This window comes from Trifolium pratense, linkage group LG2 (assembly GCF_020283565.1).
Source record: "Trifolium pratense cultivar HEN17-A07 linkage group LG2, ARS_RC_1.1, whole genome shotgun sequence".
Classification (NCBI taxonomy): Eukaryota; Viridiplantae; Streptophyta; class Magnoliopsida; order Fabales; family Fabaceae; genus Trifolium; species Trifolium pratense.
This window is the reverse complement of record NC_060060.1, coordinates 46,988,490-47,011,582: the sequence shown is the minus strand read 5'-3', so window position 1 is coordinate 47,011,582 and position 23,093 is coordinate 46,988,490. Positions and strand designations below refer to the sequence as shown.

The 23,093-nt window shown below is 33.8% G+C and overlaps 3 protein-coding genes across 4 annotated transcripts; 2 read left to right on the top strand and 1 right to left on the bottom strand.

Annotated features, from left to right (window-relative positions):
* Positions 1–114: 114 nt before the first annotated feature.
* On the top strand, positions 115–8,330 carry LOC123905923 (F-box protein At4g00755-like). Its single transcript, XM_045955729.1, has 7 exons — positions 115–373; positions 2,862–3,015; positions 3,304–3,648; positions 3,749–3,918; positions 4,410–4,546; positions 5,569–5,640; positions 8,195–8,330. Exons 2-7 carry the CDS (start codon positions 2,880–2,882, stop codon positions 8,223–8,225), a joined length of 891 nt encoding a protein of 296 aa, XP_045811685.1. The 5' UTR covers positions 115–373; positions 2,862–2,879; the 3' UTR covers positions 8,226–8,330.
* LOC123905922 (F-box protein At4g00755-like) lies at positions 8,324–13,378 on the top strand. The gene is made up of 6 exons (XM_045955728.1): positions 8,324–8,412; positions 10,636–10,772; positions 11,064–11,378; positions 11,479–11,681; positions 12,372–12,511; positions 13,151–13,378. The coding sequence occupies exons 2-6, from the start codon at positions 10,658–10,660 to the stop codon at positions 13,311–13,313; spliced, it is 936 nt and encodes a 311-aa protein (XP_045811684.1). The 5' UTR covers positions 8,324–8,412; positions 10,636–10,657; the 3' UTR covers positions 13,314–13,378.
* A 2,695-nt stretch (positions 13,379–16,073) lies between these two features.
* On the bottom strand, positions 16,074–21,968 carry LOC123905921 (probable transcriptional regulator SLK2). 2 transcript variants are annotated; one of them, XM_045955726.1, is made up of 10 exons: positions 21,808–21,968; positions 19,897–20,999; positions 19,503–19,634; positions 19,168–19,219; positions 18,845–19,059; positions 18,688–18,756; positions 18,141–18,241; positions 17,658–17,751; positions 17,497–17,566; positions 16,074–17,372 (listed from the first exon to the last, which is right to left on the bottom strand). In XM_045955726.1, the coding sequence occupies exons 2-10, from the start codon at positions 20,848–20,850 to the stop codon at positions 16,420–16,422; spliced, it is 2,640 nt and encodes an 879-aa protein (XP_045811682.1). In that variant the 5' UTR covers positions 20,851–20,999; positions 21,808–21,968; the 3' UTR covers positions 16,074–16,419. The 2 variants fall into 2 exon arrangements, with proteins under 2 accessions (XP_045811682.1, XP_045811683.1); XM_045955727.1 differs by lacking the exon at positions 21,808–21,968 and adding an exon at positions 21,675–21,797.
* Between the last annotated feature and the right edge of the window lie 1,125 nt (positions 21,969–23,093).

Below are 23,093 nucleotides of genomic sequence, written 5' to 3'. Positions count from 1 at the left end.
GGCTATCTATGTCATATCTCTAGCCAATGCGGAACTTGTAACATTTAATTTTCTGACAAAAAAAATCATTCCAACCTTATACTAATTCAATTGCTTATTCAATATTTATGTTTTTAGAAATTTGTTAGGAAATGTTGACATGACACACCGTTCTAAATGCAGCAGAAAAGAGAGAGACAAGGGGTGAATGAATATTTTTGGAACAAAAATGGCGAAAGAGGAATCGCCCAACAGAAAGAGTGAGCGATGCGAGGAAATGCATATTGGAACAAACATGAGAATACTGGAATCGAAGAAGGGATACAGAGATAAAGCATTGCCTGTGCCCAAAGCACATCAGAGAAGGGAAGATGATCGATTCCACTGATTTTAGGTATAATTCATACAAATTCTCCTTCGATTCCACTGATTTTAGGTATCATTGTATATATATAATTTCCTTCTATATGTTTTCATTTTTTAAGTATTTTGTTGTTTGTTTGAGAATTTGTTGCTTCTATTACATTAAATTAATATTACCTCCCTACCTAAATATAGGATTTTTTTTTGGTGTAATCGGCGTATCCTCTGGGCAGAGACTAATCCTTAGTGGGAGGCAAATGAGGGGCAAACTCTCGTTAAGAGTTTTAACCTATGATGCACAAGTACTCCATTTGAGGGAGAGTACCTTAATTTATGCCCATTTACATTAGTTTTAACACTACTGCATGCCCAAGTCAGGGATCAAGTCCAAGACCTTGGTTAAGCTAGAAGAGACTTGCGCCATTTCATCTAAGTGCTCTTGGGTAATATAAGATCATTTTATGTAAATCAAGGGAACTAAGAAAGTTTTTTGTGTTATTAAATTTGTTAGTAGTTGGTATTGATTTTATGAGTTTATCCTTCAAGAGAGAGGATTAATTAGTGTTTTATTAGTGTATTTTTGTTCTGATTACTTGTCGTTTTTAAGATAACATGAGACTAGGGTTGTTGTAAAATTTTAGTGTTCTTGAGGGTTACTGGCTTGTGGTTTCTAACATACATACATTCTAATATTATTTTATTTTTTTGAAAACTTGGTATCCGGCCTTAGGACCGACTAATCCAAGGGGACCAATCCCACCGCCCACTTGCGGAGGCCCCAATTAAAGTCAGACTTTATTCTAATATTATTGCTGTTTTGATAAACATTTTCTATGAGGATGTTTGGTGTCTAATTAATGTTAAGTGTGTTTGGGGTTCTACTTTTGTAGGTAGGTTTGATGAGGGAGTTACTAGATCAAGTTTCCATCTTTGAGTAAATTAATTTAATCACGTTATAAATTGGTCATTTTAAAAAAATATATGAAATTTTAAAGAATGAACCAATCATGAAAATGTTTTCTAAGAAGAGAGATTATAATACTGATCTCTACATTGTAAGTGTGAATGGGGGCTATATTGAGCAATGGCGGTTATTGAATCCAAAGTTCATACAAAACAATGACGAAAAATGAATTCTCCAACCAAAAAAGGGTGTGTCTTATGCGGTAAGAAGTGGTTTGGATTGACATAGGGTAGGGCAGAAGAGATGGGAGGTAGATAAAGAGAGGATGCGACACGTTTTTAAGTGCAAATTTTTTATGATTAAGGCAAGATCGTCAGAGGTTCAAGACATAACTGAGAGATTGCGACAAATGGCTGAGCATAAATCACTGCAGACAAGGGTGTTCAATACTTTTGGAGAAGATGTGGCCGGAATTAGAGGTGAATAGAGGAGGAATTGGGAAAGGCGATATGGTCCTAATTCCATAGTCCATATATTGAATATGTCTATGAATACAAATTCAACAAAATTTCTATGCGACGATGATTAAGAGATAGAAATATATGTACCGCCACTAAATAAAAAATGAAAAATTAAGATCCAATGATAATTACAAGATTGTGCATCGATACATCGCGTACATTGTACGCTGCCCATTCAAGGAATATATAAATTAAAAGTAGTACACCGCGTACAATGTACGCTGCCCATATCTATGTCCATTACATTTTTTCTGATAAAGTACATAAAAAAGTAGAGAAAAAAAACCACCAGTTGTTTTTGTGAGGGATACGTCATCGATCTAGAAGAATTTGTTGCCCTTAAGACACTACAATTCTAAATCCTTTGTCATTCATCTGCTTCCGTTTGCTCTCTCACTTTCTCGGGTTTCTTCTCTTATCATTCAGACTCTCTTTGCTGAAAGGTAATTCCTTTTCATCTTTCATCTGTTTATGTACACATCTCTTTTTCCTGTCGATGCGTAGCAATATGTGTGTTCATAGTTTCTGTGTGCAACATTGTAGCTTTACGTTTTCTGGATGCATGCATGAATTTCCTTCTCCGTTGAATGTCTCTCTTCCGTATCTTTGTATTTGGATTTAGATTTAGGTTGATTTGGTCATCAATGCAAAATATTTATTGAAAATACTGCTTGTGACTGTGTTTGTACCCACGATGCCATGGTTTGAACCCACATCAGCCGTATTTGACCGCCCTTATTTTATTTTTCGTTCTTTGGTTTCGTGATTTCTCAAGTGACACAATTTTATTAGGTTTATAATTTTCCTCAGGTGATATCTGCTAATCTTGTTTTAGGGATTGCCAAAGTTTTCAACTTTTGTTATTTTTTATTTTTCGTTCCGTTTCTTTTTAAAGAAGAAACTGATTTCAATTCATTAATGTGCAATTTTCCTTGAAATCCTAAAAAATTAATCTATGGAGTGCTTGCAGAATTTATCTTCAAAATGGCCAAGTTTGTCAAGTTTTTTAGTTTGTGTTTTTTGATATCACTATTGTCAGCTTTGAGCTGTAGCTGTTCTGCAGTTATTAATAGACTACGTCTGCTTGCAATCAGGCTCTGATACTTCAGAATATGTCTAGTATGAAAACCAGCATGGATTTTATCCAATGGCTCGGACCTGACTTGTCAATAAAGGTGTTCTCCTGTTTGGATGATCCTGGTGACCTTGTTCGTGTCTCAGCTGTTTGTAGCTCCTGGGAACATTTTGGTATGATATTTGAGTTTTATTACTTGCAGTGCTATGATTTTATTATGTGATTATTTTCTAAAGGCTTATTTAGTTGGAAAGTTTTTATGTATGTTATATTAAGTTTGTGAATTGTGATGGCTTACTTCTAAAAGTTAAACTTCTCTAATGCTTTATTGGCTTGTCCTGTAAAAATATGTCATTTGTTTCTTCCTCATTTGATAATATACAAGTCGTTGATTTGCTCAATGTTCTTTAGCTTTATTTTCTGTTCAAATGATAAAATTATGAAATCTAAATATTTTGCAGTTATTGAGAATGGCCTCTGCAAGCAACTATGCTTGAAAATGATTCCTGAGGTATCTGGTGTTGTTCCTAGCATTGAGTACTACATGATTGAACCTGATAGCGACAAGCGTAAGCATTATTATACAAAATGGGACTGTCTTAAGAGAAATCATAAACTCTATGCGCACCTAGCTTTTGGTTTCACTCCTATGAAGAAAAATTGCATCGAACACTTCATTAAAGGAATTGCAAATACATTGGAGCCAAGGGACGAAACTGAAAATGACCCACCACACGAGACTTTGGTGTATCGGCTGTGTTCAAATTTATGTCTTGTTACGGAGATTAATGTCCAACCATTCCAAGGTTAGCTCTGTGAATTATATATCAATTTAAACTGAAAAATATTTGATGTTGATGATCCTGTACTTTTTCTTCAGCTAACAAAATTTGTGATTGCTGTCAGCATATTATGATAGTGGCTTGCCCATGTATACAACTAAGGCTATCCGGATTAGATTGGGTTATCGGAGACGCGGTGAGGAAATAGAATCAATGACTGCTGTTGATGATTCATTGACTTTTTGTAGGAAATACGAATGGAGATATACTTCACCGATATTTCCAATGTCTCAGGTGAGTTGGACTATGAACATACAGGTTTTGCATATTCTCCTTTTATCATTTCAAATGACTTAAAAAGTGTTTGCGATTAATCTAATTTGTTTCTTTCTTTCTAGGTGTTATCCATTTATACATGCAATTCTTGTTTTGGTTTGAATTTATTTTCCCTCTGTAGGTATCCTAGTACACACACACACACAGTCATATTCACGATATATAATTTTAAATATTAAACTCAAAGACTATATCTTACAGTTTATTAGTTGCGCAGGCACGCGCACATACATACATACACAGAATTGTTCTATTCGACCAAACTCCCCTCAGGGACTAATTTCAATGCTATGTAGGCGTACTTTAGGTGTTAATTGGTGAAACCTCACGCGACCTTCTGAATATAACAAGCTGGGATTTGAAATTTATCGCTTTTGAACTGCATTTATTAGTATAATGTATTCTATGCGTGTTTATGAAATTTGAAATGCATTGGTGACATTATACAGGAAAATAAGTTGCAAACATTCAAGCTACCTGAACCTGTTCTGTGTATTGGAGGCGCGGTGCTAGTGGAGCTGTTTGTTAGACGTCAACAAGAAAATGTGGATAATTTTCTCTACTCATGGATTAGATGGTTTGATCGGTATTTTTCTCAAATCCTCTCTCTTCCTCCCACATGCACACACTGAACTAATGACGTTTGGATAAAAAAAATTGACTGAAGAGTGAAGACCATTACTGCCAATTTAAATGAAATTGAGAAGTTACTCACTTTCCTTTTCATCAGTCCACTATGTCGACAGTTCGCTCATGAGACATATCAAGGGTTTTGGTTGAAGTTCAACATATTATTTTTGACAATTAGTCTTTTTAAAGATGACAACTAGTTTAAGAACAGATAATGGTTTAATAATATTCCATAATCTACTCTCGACATTCTTTCTTTTGAAGTTCTTTTTCTTATATCAATGTCACAACTTATTTACTGTCCTCACTAGTTTATAACTCATGAGGGTTTTTCAGTTAAGAGAATTACTTGGTTCTTTATACTCACAGAAAAGCCCTTATAATTTGATAGCCATTTTTGTTCAACTTCAACGAGAAAGTTTGTTAAACAATTGAGATGTAAAAGCTATTTTAACTTACATGACAACTGTGAGAAGCTATTATTTAAAACACTCGTAGTCATTTCAAGATATTTTCAATTTTTCTTATTTTGTAAGAGTTTGTTGAGAAGTTTATCCAAATTAATTTATTTTTTTAGTGGCTTGTCTACGTTTCTTAGTGTTAGTTTGTTTTTCTTTTAAGAAATGAGGGACTTCATAGGACAAACTATAAATCTTATATATAGGTGAGATAGAGGAAAAACTCTAAACTTTTTACACGATAACTACATAGACAAAAATTTTAACATTCAGTTTTACTCGATAACTATGCTCTTTCTCATATCTTTCTTCTCCCTCCTTCATTCTCTCTCTCTCTCTCTCTCTCTCATAATTACACAATAGTATTTATACAATAATATTATATAGAATTAGAAGAAAAGGTATTGTTGTATATTTCATTTTATTTTGCTTCTGCTTTGTGTGTCTGCTAAATAATATACAGGAGCAAATGTTGTTCTTTGCATTCTATTGCTGACTCTTTGTATGATATCACATTCAGTTTATCCCCTTTTGAAGTTGTTGGAAAAGCAGTTTCTCCAGAATTTATTGTGAGGATTCATCAATTTGGAAGGTACAGCTTATTATATATCCCTCACGAGCACGATGAATGGGAGTGTAATTGCTTGTTTTTGGGGGAGCATCATTAATTAAGTGTCTGAAAAATGTAGTTGAACTAAATTATTTTTACAATTGAACTTTCAAAGAATTAGTAGTACTTTGGGAACATAATTTTAAATGGCATTATATGGTTATTATCAACTCTTTTGGTGAATATTATTGATTTGGATTCACTATGCCATCAATTACATTTTGAATTTGTTTAAATAAAATTTGATACCTGATGATACCAATTTGTGGGTTATGCCATGGATATTCGCCAACAGTTGATTTCTTTGTTTGATACTACTCTGGTTCTAAATATAAGCAAAAAACAACTTTCTAGGTTCATTGAATAAACCATGTATCTGGACCATTTTATGTTAAAATGGTCTAGGGGGCACGGCCAAAATGGTTTAAATAGTCCGTGGAGTTTGGCTTTGCTCTATTTACTATCCTCCATTTGTTGTCTATTTATGAGAGAATTAGACACAAATAAAAGACTAGTGGGACTCATTAGTGGGATCCACTTATTAAATGAATCTCGTTAATCTATCATCTCTCGCATAAATGTACATAAAATGGAGGATAGTATATGAAGCAAAGTCACACTCTAGTCCAAGTGGAGCTGCAACGTGGACTCTATTGGTCAATTGTTAGTCGAACTAACATCAGAGACTATAAATGAAATGAAAAAATTTAGGAGGATAAAAGCATCATATATTTCTAGAACTTGGAACCGATTTGGTAAGCCATTTGATTTCTATTACACGCTTCTCTAGGAATCTATAATGTCAAAATGTGTATTCAAATGCTTATTCATTTAAAAATATTTATGCAAGTTATATTAAGTGCGTGAGTGAAATCACAGTGAATTTGACAAAATAACGGTAACATTTTGGTTTTGTTGAAGCACTAAATTGTAAATTTTCCCAAAATCATATGGTGATTCTGCCAAACTCACTGCCAATCCTAACATGCACTAAAATTGTCAATATTTGGAGGGGAGCGAGACAAAGGGAAGCAAAATCCCTCCCAAGTCAATGTTTAGTTTTAACTCCCCTCCAAATTGGAGGAATTTGAAGTTTTTTTTTTTTTACTCAAGTACCCTTTGTATTGAATTTGATCTTAACTATTACAATAGTCAACACAATGTAAAATAAAAATGTTAACCTTTTGCTAAACTGTAAACTCAAGTGCTTCAATTCTCAATTGACATTTGGCGTAATGTATACAGAAAGCTCTGACTTTAAATGGGTCCCTCGCAAGTGGACGGTGGGATTGGTCCCCTCATATTAGTTTGTCCTTAGGCCGGATCCCGAGTTTTGTAAAGGAAAAAAAAAACTTGTGATCTGGTTTTTGTAGATAACAATTCACCTCAACCTTGTGCCAAACATCTCTATATTCTTGACTTGTCGACATGTTCTCTGTTATCATTGAGATAAGATTGTTGAAACACTGTCTGATAGCTTGAACTGATAACTTGTTTTGTGCTAATGGTAAGTTTTTAAGACTTCTAGTGATGGTAGCATTGATGAATACAATTATCAGTTGAAACATGACACCACTTTTAGATTAAATTACATGTAACCCTAGAGCAAAATAAATCACAACTTCATCTCTTCAAAATTTGATGGTGGGTAGTATTAGATTTCTATTAAATTTTATGGTTAACAAAATATATTAAATGCTTTGCATTAGTGTTCACTATTGAGTGTGTTTTTTAGAAACTGAATAGGCATGCATATATTGAGCCTGAAATTTTACATTGTTTGAAAGAAATAAGAGACAATTTAGGAGAGAAAAGAAATTGATGTATCATTTTTTGCCTAAGACACGGTTAGGCAGGTCAAGTTGTTCATGCATTGATAGTTTTTGGTTTGTCTTAAGATAGTAGTAAGAATATAAATTTGGATTAAGAGCAGAGGTTGGCTGAGACAACTTCTATTTTCTAAACAAATTGATACTAAGTTGTAAAATATAGAGACTTAATTAACAGTAAGTAGCTAATATAGGTATCAACTTGATTTTAATAGAGTCAAAGACCTTTTTAAAATATTTATAAGTCAGAGTCATATTTGAGAGTGTTTTACAGAAATCAGACTAAATCTTAATGTATTATTTATAAGATTGTCAAGATAGTTTATAAAAATACAGCATATGAGTGTACAATTTTCGTTAATGAGAACTCATGAAATAACATAAAATATTATTTATTTACGTAGACTATCGTCTTTTTTTTTTTTTTTTAACCTTTGCTTCCCAGACAAGGGGGCTGGTAATGCAGAGTTTGACAAAAAATTATTCTCAAAACTCGGATTCTTCCGAACAATTGGTTCTAGGAAGAACTCATTGATCACTTAAGCTCAATATCTTAGTTTACATGAACTATCTTTAATAAGCTCAAAAATAATTCAATCTAAACATATCATATTTCGATTGCTTATTCAATATTTATGTCTTTAGATATACTTAAATAATCCTCTAATCCTATACTATTATTTGTAATCTAAACGCACCCAACACAGCACAAATGAGAGACAAGGGGTGAATGAATAGAGATGAAATGAGATCGCGTGACATGGAGAAAGAGGAATCTCAAACAACAGAAAGAGTAAGCAATGCGAGGAAATGCAAATTGGAACAAAATGAGAGTACTGGAATTGAAGAAGGGTAACAAAGATAAAGCATTGCATGGCCTAAAGCATAGCAGAGAAGGGAAGATGATCGTTTCCACTGATTTTAGGTATCATTGTATCTATTAGCTTGCATGGATATAAAATTCATAAAAATTCTGCTTTTATTTGTTTTCATTTTTGTTTTAAGAATTTGTTGCTTCTATTGCATTAAACTAATACTACCTCCATCACTACCACACAAAGTAAATGAAAGGTGTTTGTGTGTTATTAAGTTTGTTATTATGGATTTTATGAGTTTATCCTTCAAGAGAGAGAATTAGTTAGGGTTTTTGTTTTTTTGGTATTAACCCTCTAGTTCTTGGGGAAAGGGAGCCTTAGTAATTCAGAGTTCGGCCATGAGGTAAGTAAAATCCGACTAAGAATTGTTGCCACAAGGAATCGAACTCGGGTTCTCTCAAACGATTCGTCGCCAATGTCTTGGTTAAATTAGTTAGTGTTTTATTAGTGTATTTCCGTTCTGATTACTTGTCGTTTTAAAGGTAACATGAGACTAGGGTTGTTGTAATAGTTTAGTGTTCTTGAGGGTTACTGGCTTGTGGTTTCTAGCATACATACTAATATTAATGTTTTGATAAACATTTTCTATGCGGATTGCGGTTGTACATTTGTAGGTGGGTTTGATAAGGGAGTTACTTACTAGATCAAGTTTCCATTCTTTGAGTAAATTAATTTGATCACTTTATAAATTTGTTATTTAAAAAAATATGAAATTTTAAAGAATGAACCAGTCATGAAAATGTTTTCTAAGAAGAGAGATTATAATACTGATCACTACATTGTAAGTGGTGAATGGGGGCTATATTGAGCAATGGCGGTTATTGAATCCAGAGTTCATACAAAACAATGACGAAAAATGAATTCTCCAACCAAAAAAAGGGTGTGTTATGGGGGTAAGAAGCGGTTTAGATTGAAAAAGGGTAGGGCAGAGGAGATGGGAGGTAGATAAAAAGAGAGGCTGCGACACGTTAAATGATTTTTTTTTATGATTAAGGCAATGAGGATTAAGACCGTCAGAGGTTCAAGACATAACTGAGAGGTTGTGACAAATGGAGTGCAAATCGCTGCAGACAAGGGCGTTCAAAACTTTTGGAGGAGATGTGGCCGGAATATAGGAGTTGGGAAAGGCAATATGGTCCTAATTTCCTAGTGCATATATTGAATATGGACCGTCTATGGATACAAAATTCAACAAAATTTTTATCCGGCGATGATTAAGAGATAGACATATATGAACTGCCAGTAAATAAAACGTGTAAAAATTAAGATCCAACGATAATTACAAGATTTTTGTATGGATACATCGCACACATTTTACGCTGCCCATTCAAGGAATATATAAATTAAAAGTAGTACACCGCGTACATTGTACGCTGCTCATATCTATGTCCATTGCATCTTTTCAGATAAATTACATAAAAAGGTAAAGAAAAAAAACCACCAATTGTATTTGTGAGGGATACGTCATCCATCTAGAAGCATTCTTTGCCCTTAAGACACTATAGTTCTAAATCCTTTGTCATTCATCTGCTTCTGTTTGCTCTCTCACTTTCTAGGGTTTCTTCTCTTATCATTCAGGTTCTCTTTGCTTAAAGGTAATTCCTTTTCATCTTTCATCCGTTTAAGTACACATCTCTTTTTCCTGTCGATGCGTAGCAATATGTGTGTTCATAGTTTCTGTGTGCAACATTGTAGCTTTACGTTTTCTGGATGCAAGCATGAATTTCCTTCTCCGTTGAATGTCTCTCTTCCGTATCTCTGTATTTGGATTTAGATTTAGATTGATTTGGTCATCAATGCAAAATATTTATTTAAAATGCTGCCTGTGACTGTGTTTGTACCCATGATGTCATGGTTTGCACCCACATTAGCCGTATTTGACAACCATTTTACGTCTACGATCGTATTCGTTGCCCTTATTTTATTTTTCGTTCTTTGGTTTCATGATTTCTCAAGTGGCAATTTTATTAGGTTTATAATTTTCCTCTGGTGATATCTTCTGATCATGTTTTAGGGATTGCCAAAGTTTTCAACATTTGTTATCTTTTATTTTTCGGTCATTTAATCATAAGAAGTCTATTTCCTTTTTTTTTAAAAAGAAGAAATTGAATTCAACTCAGTAATATGCAATTTTCCTTCAAATCCTAAAAAATTAATCTATGGAGTGTCAAGTTTGTCAAGTTTTTTAGTTTGTGTTTTTTTATATCACAATAGTCAGCTTTGAGCTGTAGCTGTTCAGCAGTTATTAAAAGACTACTTTTGCTTGCAATCAGTCTCTGATACTTGAGAACCAACATGGATTTTATCCAATGTCTCGGACCTGACTTGTCAATAAAGGTTTTCTCCTGTTTGGATAATCCTGGTGACCTTGTTCGTGCCTCAGCTGTTTGTAGTTCTTGGGAACATTTTGGTAAGCTATTTGAGTTTTATTACTTGCAGTGCTATGATTTTATTATATGATTCTTTATTTTTTAAACGCTTATTTACTTGGAAAGTTTTTATGTATGTTATATTAAGTTTGTGAATTGTGATGGCTTACTTCTAAAAGTTAAACTTCTCTAATGCTTTATTGGCTTGTTCTGTAAAAATATTTCACTTGTTTCTTTCTCATTTGATAATTTACAAGCCGTTGATTTGCTCAATGTTCTTTAGCTTTATTTTCTGTTCAAATGGTAAATTATGAAATCTAAATATTTTGCAGTTATTGAGAATGGCCTCTGCAAGCAACTATGCTTGAAAATGATTCCTGAGGTATCTGGTGTTGTTCCTAGAATTGAAAGATTCGTGATTGAACCTGATAGGGACATGCGTTACCATTATTATACAAAATGGGGGTGTCTTAAGAAAAATCATAAACTCTATGCGAACCTAGCTTTTGGTTTCACTCCTAGGAAGAACAATTGCATGTCACATTGCATGGAAGTATCATTATTATGCCAATCATATGAGGCTTTAGTGTATCGGCTGTGTTCAAATTTATGTCTTGTTACGGATATTAATGTCCAACCATTCCTAGGTTAGCCCTGTGAATTGTATATCAATTTATACTGAAAAATAATTGATGTTGATGATCCTGTACTTTTTCTTCAGCTAACAAAATTTGTGATTGCTGTCAGCATATTATGGTAATGGCTTGCACTTGTATTCAACTAAGGCTGTCCGATTTAGATTGGGTTATCGGAGACGTGGCAAGGAAATAGAATCAATGACTGGCTTAGATATGCTTCGTAAAAGAAAAACTACTGGCTTAGATAAGTCGTTGACTTTTGGTGAGAAATTCAGATGGACATATACTTCACCGATATTTCCAATGTCTCAGGTGAGTCGCACTATGAACATATATGTTTTGCATATTCTCCTTTTATCATTTCAAATGACTTAAAAAGTGTTTGTGATTAATCTAATTTGTTTTTCTTTCTAGTCGTTATCCATTTATACATGTAATTCTTGTTTTGGGTTGAATTTATTTTCCCTTCATTCTAAATATCATCATCTAGTTTTTTTAATACTAAAATGAGACTTGACAGTTGACATGCAGTTTTTTTGGATAATGGTAATTGGTTTTAATAGAGCATTGAGAGTATCTATAGGTATCCGCCAAAAGTATCCATGATAGGTATCCTAGTACAGACACAGAAACCCCCTACACAGGCGCACACACACACACAGAATCCCCCTACACAGGCGCGCGCGCACATACACAAACATTCGTACTCACTATATATAATTTAAATATTAAACTCAAAGACTAAACCTTACAGTTTATTTGTTGCGCAGGTGCGCACATACACACACATACACAGAATTGTTCTATTCCACCAAACTCCCCTCGGGGACTAATTTCTATGCTATGTAGACGTACTTTAGGTGTGGTTTGGTGAACCCTCGTGGGACCTTCTGAATATAACAAGCTTGGATTTGAAATTTATCCATTTTGAACTGCATTTTTTAGCATAACGTATTCTATGCGTGTTTATGAAATGTGAAATGCATTGGTGACGTTATACAGGAAAATAAGTTGCAAACATTCAAGCTACCTAAACCTGTTCTGTGTATTGGAGGTGTTTTGCTAGTGGAGCTGTTTGGTACAGGTCAAAAAGAAAAAGTGGATAATTTTTACAACTCAGGGATTACATGGTGGTATAGTTGGTATGTTTCACAAATCCTCTCTCTTCCTCCCGCATGCACACACTGAACTAATGCCCGTTTGGATAAAAAGCTATTTTAACTTACGTGAGAACTGTGAGAAGCTATTATTTAAAACACTCATTGTCATTGCAAGATATTTTCAATTTTTCTTTTCTTGTAAGTGTTTGTTGAGAAATTTATCCAAATTAATTTTTTTTAGTGGCTTGTCTACGTTTCTTAGTGTTAGTTTGTTTTTCTTTTAAGAAATGAGGGACTTCATAGGACAAAACTATAATTCTTATATAGGTGAGATAGAGGAAAAACTCTAAATTTTTTACTCGATAACTAGTTAACTACATAGACAAAAATATCAACATTGAGTTTTACTCGATAACTACACTCTTTCTCATATCTTTCTTCTCCCTCCTTCATTCTCATAATTACACAATAATATTATATAGAAGAAAAGGTATTGTTGTAAATTTCATTTTATTTTGCTTCTGCTTTGTGTGTATGCTAAATAATATACAGGAACAAATGTTGTTCTTTGCATTATATTGCTGGACTTTATGTATCAAACACACTCTTAGTATCATATCACACTTTTCGTGTTTGCTTATATGTTTTTCAACAATGATAAATTTGATTACTATGGTGCAGTGCCTCCCATGTTGAAGTTGTTGCACGGACAGTAATTTCTCCAGAATTTACTGTGAGGGTTCATCAATTTGGAAGGTACAACTTATTATATTTCCCTCACGAGCACGAGGAACGGGAGTGTAATTGCTTGTTTTTGGGGGAGCCGAGAGCCTCAAATAATTAGTACTTCGGGAACATAATTTTAAATTGCATTATTGATTACTATTGACTCTTTTTTGGTGAACATTATTGATTTGGATTCACTATACCATCAATTACATTTTGAATTTGTTTAAATAAAATTTAATACTTAATGACACCAACTTTTGGGTTATGCCATGGATATTATTATTCACCAACAGTTGATTTCTTTGGCTTATATTTGTTCACCTTTGATGCTCATGAAATCTGGTCAATAGTAGTAGCCAATGTCATAAAATAAAGGCAATTAGTTTATATAACCTAATATAGGTAAGAAGTACCGATCGCCATTTAGTTGTAGTTAATCTTAGTCGAAGAACCTGTTTTGCACACAAGGTGATTTCTTCTTTCTCAATTAGATTTTCTCCACACACATTAGTTAGAGAACAAAATAAACAAAGGTATTTTTAATAAGATTGATGTTGCTCTTACAATGATCATAAACCATTTTTAACTTTCTTTATTCACTTTATATGTTTTCTTTGAATATCTCCTAGCTCGCCAATTTTGCTAGTTCTGGAATTTTAGTTCTTGAGTTATGCCTTTTAATTTTAATCCTAGACTGTAGTTTTTTATAATTCATTTCAAGATTTCCCTGGAAAATTCCATATTCTTCGTATCACTTTAAGTTTTTTCTTACTACGTCTAATCAATTAATCTACCAATCTAATTGATTAACTAATCACCTACATGATTATAAGTTACCTCTTTTGTATCCTTAACTAGTGCCCCGAGGCACGGGGCACTAGTTAGCATGAACCTATCTTTTTTTGGTCAAGATCTAGCCTATGTTTGGATTGGCTTTTATATAAAATATCGCGTCCCAATGTATCTCTAACGGGAATTTCTGAAGTTAGAAAATCTGGCTTCTGCTTCACCGCACATCTGGGGTCACGAAAACATGATAACAAACACACCTACTAATAGATTATAAATATGCAGTTAATCAATTAACAGTTGAACACAACAAATATGAATTTTGCAGAATTCAGTAACAAAAAAAATGATGGCCTCGTAACATTTAGAGTCTTGACATTACAAATCAATAAATTATGGTCACACAAGACCTTGGAAGTATGAGACATCCCTCTCTAAATTAAGCACTTAAAAGAAATCACAGTTGAAAGATTAATGTGGAAAAAACATAGTATGTTTGAAAGATTAACCATTTAAATTTCAATTACTTCCCGAATTAATATCTGCAGTTGCACATATACTTTGATTTAAGACATGTTTCCCGCACCCACTTTCCATTAAGTCACATACATCAATGTCAATTTTGAACCTACTCGCAACTTCCATGCATTCAGCCATTTTTTATTATCCCCGCCATTTTTTATGAGATGACACTCTCATTAACGACATGGTAGTTAACTAACATTGGTGACTTGAATGAAATAGTATTTTGGTTATCACTTTCTTTTCATGTCATTTATATTATTTATGTTTGATAAACAACTCATTTTATTTCAAATAAGTGATAAATTGTTGTGATGTTTTTTGCACAATCCAAATAGTTAAATGAGAGAATAATTTAAGGACATTTTAGTTGATTTTAATAGTATAAGGACTATATAATTGGAGGAGAATAATTTATGTACCTTTTTGTTGATTTTAATAGTTTAAGAATCAAATTGATGAGAAAGTCATTTAGAGAATAAAAATATCAAACATAATTATTAAGTAATATAAATGGCATGCAAATAAAGTGGTGATGACGAAAACATTTTATCCAGTCACTAATGTCTCTTAAACACCACGTCGTTAATGAGAGTGTCATTTCATCAAAAATTTGTGGGGAACAAAATAAATCCCAATAGTTGTATAATAGAGGGACCGAAAAAATATTTTTAAAAATTAAGAGATTGAATGTAATGAAAAAAAAATGAGGAGATTGAAAGTACATTTTAAACAAAATAGAGGATAAAAGTGCATTTACATATGGTTTTCATTTATATATTGTCAAAAAGTGGAAGTAAAAAAATGAAAAATATTTTGAAAGAGTTCAGGTAAAAGGAAAATTGACACCAATTTTTGTAAGCATATATATATATGGTTTTCAGTACATTTCGGTCTTGTTTGAAAAAGAAGTGAGCATTGTTCGTAAAAGATCTATGTGAACAAATTTAAAATATTTTAATCTTAAATAAATATATGTTTAAATGTTAAATTGTACACATGGTCCCAATTTGAAAAGAAAAAAAAATTCACATGGGGCCCACTTAAATCCACTTAAAAGACTCAACGTTAAAGCAAAATCATCAGCATTGCTAAAAAAATATGTTGCATGTGGAGGCCACATGAGGAATCCAAAGGGACCAATATACGTAATAGACTAACTAACCATTCAAAATACACAATAAGCTTAGTAATTCAAGGACCCTTCCCCGAGAAGGCGTGAACTAGAGAGTTAATAACCAAAACCCAAACTTAGTCACTCGGATTTTCCCCGTCAAAATCAGGGCGGACAGGCAGGTACCCACGGATATGGGTTTTATTATCATGCCTATGCTAAAGATTTATATTATCAAAAGTTATCAGTTGAAGAATCTGCCAAATACTTTGTATGACTGCGGCTGCCAAGGGTGAGAATTGATTGAGTCACAAAAGGGATATTATTATCACATCCTTATTACTTGCAGAGGCTAGAATGCAAGCATTCATGATATATGCAATTAGCAAAATCATTCATTAATGATTTAAAATCAAAATGCTACCTTTTGTTGCTAACATTCAAATGCTCTTAAATAACGACAGTTACAATTATATAGTATTCCACAAAATTTTATGTCTACATCACCAACTTTTCAATATGAAAAGGCAATAAGTATACAACCAAACAACAATTATCTCTCCATGCGTTGCACGGGTTAAAGTACTGATAGTTTACACTTGCAGGCCAGGAAAAAACAACCCTCAAATAAAATCCCTCTAAAACACCTACTGGAGTAACAGTCATGACAAGTTCCATCAAGAAAATGAGCACAAAAAAAGGCAGAAACTAAGTATCCTCTGTACAAAGATAATATAATAAGATAAGATAAAACAATTGAACAAGAAATACCAATCACAGTGACGAGTCGAGTCAGTCATGTCTTCCAGTTAAAACCCATGTTATCGTCAAGATCACTGTTAAAGAAGGGGTTATCCGCAAACTCATGGCCAAATTCCGAAGCCACATCTTGCAAAGCAAGATTTTGCTGCATATCAGATGCTCTCTGGTTGAATCCATTGTTGCCGCCTCCACCAGCTGCTGCAGAAGAGTCGCTGTTTGAAGAAGCTTTGAAGCTATTACTCCTTGAAACAGGTCCATTATTTGCTGGACCACTGGCAGAGCCTCCTCCAGCTGTGGGTGGAGTTTGTCCCCCAAAACCCAAATTATTCTTTGCCATATTCCCACTTACAATGGGTCCACTATGAGACTGTTGTTGCACTCCCCCGTTGTTATTTGACATATCCTGCAGTAGTTGCTGGATCATCTGTTGTTGCAGTGATTGATTTCCTTGAGGTCCCTGCGAGTGATTTTGTTGAGGTAAATTATTTGCACTTAACGAGCGCTGTTGAAGGTGGTGTTGTTGCTGCTGCTGCTGCTGCTGCCGCTGCTGTTGTGAGGCTAGATGTTGGTTTGAGAAACCACCACTACTGTTGTGAGGTGAATTCTGCATAGAGCCTGGGATTATAGCAGCAGCACCAGCACCTTGCAAAGAAGCTGATGAGGGACTCTGGATCGAGTTATTAAAAGGGGACCCTTCTCGATGAAGTGAACTGGGGCTTGAATTCATCGAGTTTTGTCTCATGAGAAGATTCTGGTAATTGGACATTGCCATAGCAGCTTGTGATGGCCCAGACAAAGTACCACGATTGCCCATATTGTGATTGTTGTTTATAAGATTGTTAGATCCAGGATTCAATGTCATCAGTTTATTAAGTGTGTTTCGATCAGGTGGGAGACCTTGAGCATTTGCTGCCTGTTCCATCTCCTGCATCTTTTGCATTTGGTGCTTTGACGAGGTTGAAAATTGAGAATAATTTTTCAAACTCTCTGCAGGAAAATGTAATGTTAATAAACATGAAAGCAACAAAGGCTATTGCTAATTAGCATCAAATTTCCAAACACCTAAAACTTAATATAATTGAGAACAAATAATAAAAACAACAAAAATTACCAATTGCTCCGACATTGTGATCAAAACAGATATCGATTAGATCTTTCATGCTATTGCAAACCTCAGAAATCTGTGAAAACATAAAAGAAGGCTTTGATTAAATATTATATAAACAAAAAAAATATCAAGGTTTCCCGGTGAAATACAATTTAACAGTTTACCTGCAAAGTTCTCACAAATCTTTTTGAAAAGCCCAAGTCGTTTAGTGATTGTAGCTCCAAACTCTTTGCAAGCTGACGCCCAGCAGTTAGGACCCTGATGCAAAAGAAAAATTATCTTAAACCTTAGTTCAGTAACATTTTAGTAGTTCACCTCTACAAACCTGACTCAAGAACACAAACTATATATTAATAAAAGTAACAATAAATCCATTATTCCTATTAGTTGACCCTGTATGACTTCAAACACATTTGCATGTACTATAAAACAAAATTAATTCTGTAAAGAACAAATTATAAAATGGAGAAACAATAGTTTTCGGTGGCTACTTATCCGATTCTCTTGCAAAAAAAAAACAGAATGCATTATTAAACATAGATGACAACATCTTCATATAAATCATGCAATTAAGAAAAATGGTGAACCTGAGCAAGAATCTTTCCTAAATACGTAAATCAGTGAGGAACAACCATGAATTAACTTACATGTTGCTGTTTGTTTGCAAGTCATGCTGAGAAACCCCATCTGACCCACTTTCAGAAATTGTACTTTGGCATTTTTGCGCTACTTGAACTAATTGGTTGACCTGTAAAAAGTTAAAATTATAAGACCTATATTAAAAAATAATACCTCTACACTATCATTCCAATTAAATAGATATAATTATGTAGTTAGTGTAAGATTATCTTCATAAAGTAGGTGACAAAGAAAGATGACACGAGTGCTCAGTGCCTCCAAGAGTTTCAGAAGAAGCTCCATCATTTATAGTTCTTCCTGGTTAAGGTGGGTAGCACTTTCCACCTCAGGGAGATTTCCAATATAGTTATAGATGCTTGGCAAAATATTTGGAGCAATCATGAATGGTTATGGTTATTGGTTCATTTTAAATCTCATAGCACAATGTTTCATCAAGAATATATATCTAATAGCACAGGACAGAGAAAGTGGTGGCAAATGGCGAGCTACTTCACAGAAATATATTCAGTTAACTTGCACCATCTTACACCCAACATAACATGCAAAATCATATACCTGTGGTGCAACTAACTTTCGAGGAAGAAGTTCTTCATGGCGCCTTACACAGAAATCCCAAGAAAATATCTGCAAATTATCAAGAATCCCAGTTGTCAATAATACAAACAAAAGAATCAAAAAGTAAATATGTTTAGATACAGTTAAGATCTATAACCTTCAGGTCTTGAGTAAATACAATACGAAGCTGACCCTCACGAACAACGCGGAGCTGCTCATACACACACTCTTGAACTGCTTTTGTATATTCTAACATCATCAAACCAGAAGAAAATCTTATTTCACGCGGCAAGTCCAAAAACAGAAGTTCATCGATCACGCCACCACCAAATTTGACTACGTTAAGTCTGGGTAGTATATCATAAGTCGCTTCTGTTAAACAAATCCAGAATGCAGATATTATTAGACTAGCATTATCAGAAATAAAGAAACATCCATAATCACAGTTGATAGAAAAAAATAATATGTACAGTTCCTTACCAAATCCCCTTCTTCCAGATTTAGTTCCACATATATCACATTGCCAAGCATGCTGAAAAAATAAATATCAATATCAGATTATCAACATGTCAAGGAGTCAGGAATACCACAACAGACGAAAAGAGCAAAAACGAGAAACAACAAAAATACTAAGCATAATTTTTGGCATAACTCTCGTATACAGGTATCCTTAGAAGTTACCAACAATTACATGATGATAACCTAATCCAATCTATAAAAACTTTGAATTCAAGATTTACCATTAGCAAACATTACAGCATTATCCTATTCAAGGAACAATGTATAAGGGATTAAACAGAAGTGCAGAAACTGACCGTAGTTGCTTGCGGTAAAACGCCAGCTGTATGGTGTCCAACATTACTATATAATGCCAAGCACCACCGTTGCTTTGCACGGGGAGAGTAATATTCAGCCACAAATTTCCTCCAATATGCAATACTATTATCCTGAGAAAACAGATCAATTGAATTTTAGTTATGTACCTAACCAAGATTTCAGTAGTAACAAAACATTAAAAATGTGTTAAGATAAATTATACTAATGCCTCATATAGAAGGACAGATGCTTGAAACAAAACTTCATATAAACACATGATATATAGCATCTAAAACAGATTTGAACATCTATAAATCATATAGCATTGGTGCTGCATAGACAAAAGAAATCGTGCAAACAAGTGTTCACATGCAGCAAATAAACAAAACTCACACTTGGTCGCTGTCTTTGATGATAGAGGTACTGCATCAATCGACGGGCACATACACCTCCAACACCACTATCAGGTGGACGCTTAACACCAGCTGAGGGCTGCATCATTTGTTGTTGTATTTGCTGCCTCTGCATTTGTTGTTGTTGTTGCTGCTGCTGCTGTTGTTGCTGCTGCAGCAATTGTATTCGCTGGGCCTGCGGCAATGACTGAAAGATATGTTGTTGCTTAAGCCTATGCTGTTGCTGAAACATAGCCTGTAACTGTGGACTGCGACTTTGGAATTGCGTAGGGTCTTGTCTCTGAAGAAGCTGCTGTATTACCTGTTGTTGCATTATATCTTCTTGTTTGATATCCACCCTACGTTTTTTCAGCAAGTGGGATATATTATTTGGATCTTGAATGAAAGATCCTGCTACTTGTGCACCCATTTGGTGCGAAGATGAGCCAGTTTGAGAGGCAGGCAAATGCATAGTACTTGAAGCACCCTGCAGCTTCTGTTGATTCTGCTGCAATTGTTGAGCATTCTGATCTTGATGAGAATTCTGCTGTACTACAGAGGAACCATCCATTGCAGGTGACCCAGAAATGCTAATATTATTTGATGTGAATGACAAAGGTGATGCAGGTAATCTTAAGTATGAGTCACCATTAATGCTAGCACTTCTTTGCATATGGCGGTCACCAGAGAGTGCAGAATTTGCATCTGTGACTAAAGAACTAGCTCCAACACTTGGTGCTGAGTTTGCCACACTATTCAAAATTGCGTTATTCATATCCCCAGAAACTGGACCAAGGTTGGAATGACCAGTTCCAGGAACAGTGTTAGATGAGTTGACTAAAGATGAGCTCAAGTGAGAGTTGACTAAATTATGTGACTGCCCCTCTCCTTGAAAGAAAATTCCAGAACTTGATGATGATTGGGCTAAACCTCCTGCTACCCGAGAAGGTGCCATGGGAGGTATGCCCCCTTGGTGATTGGAATCAAGGTAGCTATCGTAAGCCAGACTTGGTATTCAAAATATCCTCAAACAATAGACAAGTTCAACGTAACATGCAGATTGAGGATTAAATCCACTGATGTATTACAACCTTTCTCACAAACCTACAAACACATTTGCAACCAAATGCTCAAAATTGTTATTTTCTCCTCAACTCAGTACAAACTATTAATAAAGATCAAACAAAACAGAGAAATATACACAGTTGATCTAAAACTAATTCACCCAATTATCAAAAACTAACTAGTTTACTCTAATCAATAAATACAAACATATATATCTGCTTAAGAACAATATACACATCTTTTAAAAAAATACACATCAAAATTGAACAATAAATAACAACACTTTGAAACAGAAGGAAAATCACTGATTCACACAATCAAACAATTTCATTTAACAAACCCTAATTAAAACTCAAATAAATAAATACAAACATATATATATCTGATTTTGAACAATATACCCATTTTTTCAAAAACATCAAAATTGAACAATAATTAACAACACTTTGAAACAAAAGGAAAATCACAAATTCACAATCAAACAATTTCATTCAACAAACCCTAATTACAACAATTCTCAAGCCAACAATCTCAAACAAAATTAAAATAAAACCATTACCAGAAATCCAACTATCTCAATTATTCACACACACATTCAAAACCCTAAAACCCAAAATCAAATAACAAAAACCCCAATTCCCATTTCCAAAACTTATAATCCCAAAATCTAACCAATTCAATCCCAAATCATCATCAAACAACTAAAAAAACAACCTTTAAACTCATAAACCAACCAACAACATCAACAATTTCACTTAACAAAAAATGTTTAACACGATCAACAAGCACAATGATTGTAAAATTGAACAAACAAATAAGAATGAAACCAAATTTGTTAGCTACTTACATCGAAACCTTGAGCTGAAAAAAGCGAAAAACGTCGCTTTCTGAAAACAAAATGAACAAATAATAATAATAATAATAAAATAATTAAAAATGAAAAACAGTGAGAGAAAGTAAAGAGAATGTGATTGTAATGAGAGAGAGTGGTATATATAGTAGTTACTGGTAATGAAAACATATGTGACTGTTTTTTACCGGTTTTATGACTTCATGTTAACCGGTTATGACCGGTTGAAATTAGGGTACGTGTCGACAGTGTTAATCTCTGTTAGCTTAGTCGGTGATAGATTCGAAGTTTTACGCTAAGGATATTGATTTTGTGTACGTGGCGGTTTTCTATTGGGCTAGGTTTGTTTAATTCTATTTTAAGAAGGCTAGATTTTTGTGTTAATTTCTATTTCTATTTTAAGAAGATTTTTTGTTGGGGAGAAAGAAACTCTTCTTCTTCCTTTCCATAGGGGGAGAAACTCTTTACATCGAATTATATTCTGTTTTGTTTTTTTATGTTATTTCGAAAATATCTGATAAAATTCAAATGATAATATAAAACTATATTGTATTGTCAGTGCATGTTCTATTTTCTCTATTCATGAGATATATTAAAACATGTAAATATATGTCATACATCTTGTATCAAGATCCTGAAAAATACTTTTTCTTCTCTAATTAGTTGCAGATCAACAGTGAATATACACGTCATACTAACGATAACTACAATATACATGAGTTTCAATAATTTTATATTTCTATTTAACACAATGGTGGTGGATATTTACATTTTCATCTATAATTATTTACATGTTGATCTATAATTACTTGAAAGTTATATGTTGGAGGAGTTTGGAGATCTCGTAGAAATATCGGGTCAAATGTTCCAAGAGAGACGTCACATTTCCACCAAAAACTTTAAGGCATTGGGTTAATGAGTCACATCTCTTATAAATTCAATATTTTCTCATTCATGGTCGATGTGAAACTTAATCACTCACACTTGAAACAAACCGAATAATTTTTCCCCAAATATGAGTTCTCACATCCTATAATTGATCCAATTCCAGAATTCATTCTCATTCCCTAGCAAGCCGACCCACGGCTCAAAAATAAGCCAACCCCAACAAATCATTAGGGAAAGTAATGTTTCATTCCTTTGATTGCCTACCAAAAATATCGGTATCATGATTTTAATAACATGATATGTTTTCATACTAGAGTGATATGTTGCATCAAAAAAATACTAGTGAGATATTCATACTAGAGTAGAGTGATATGTTGCATCAAAAAAATACTAGT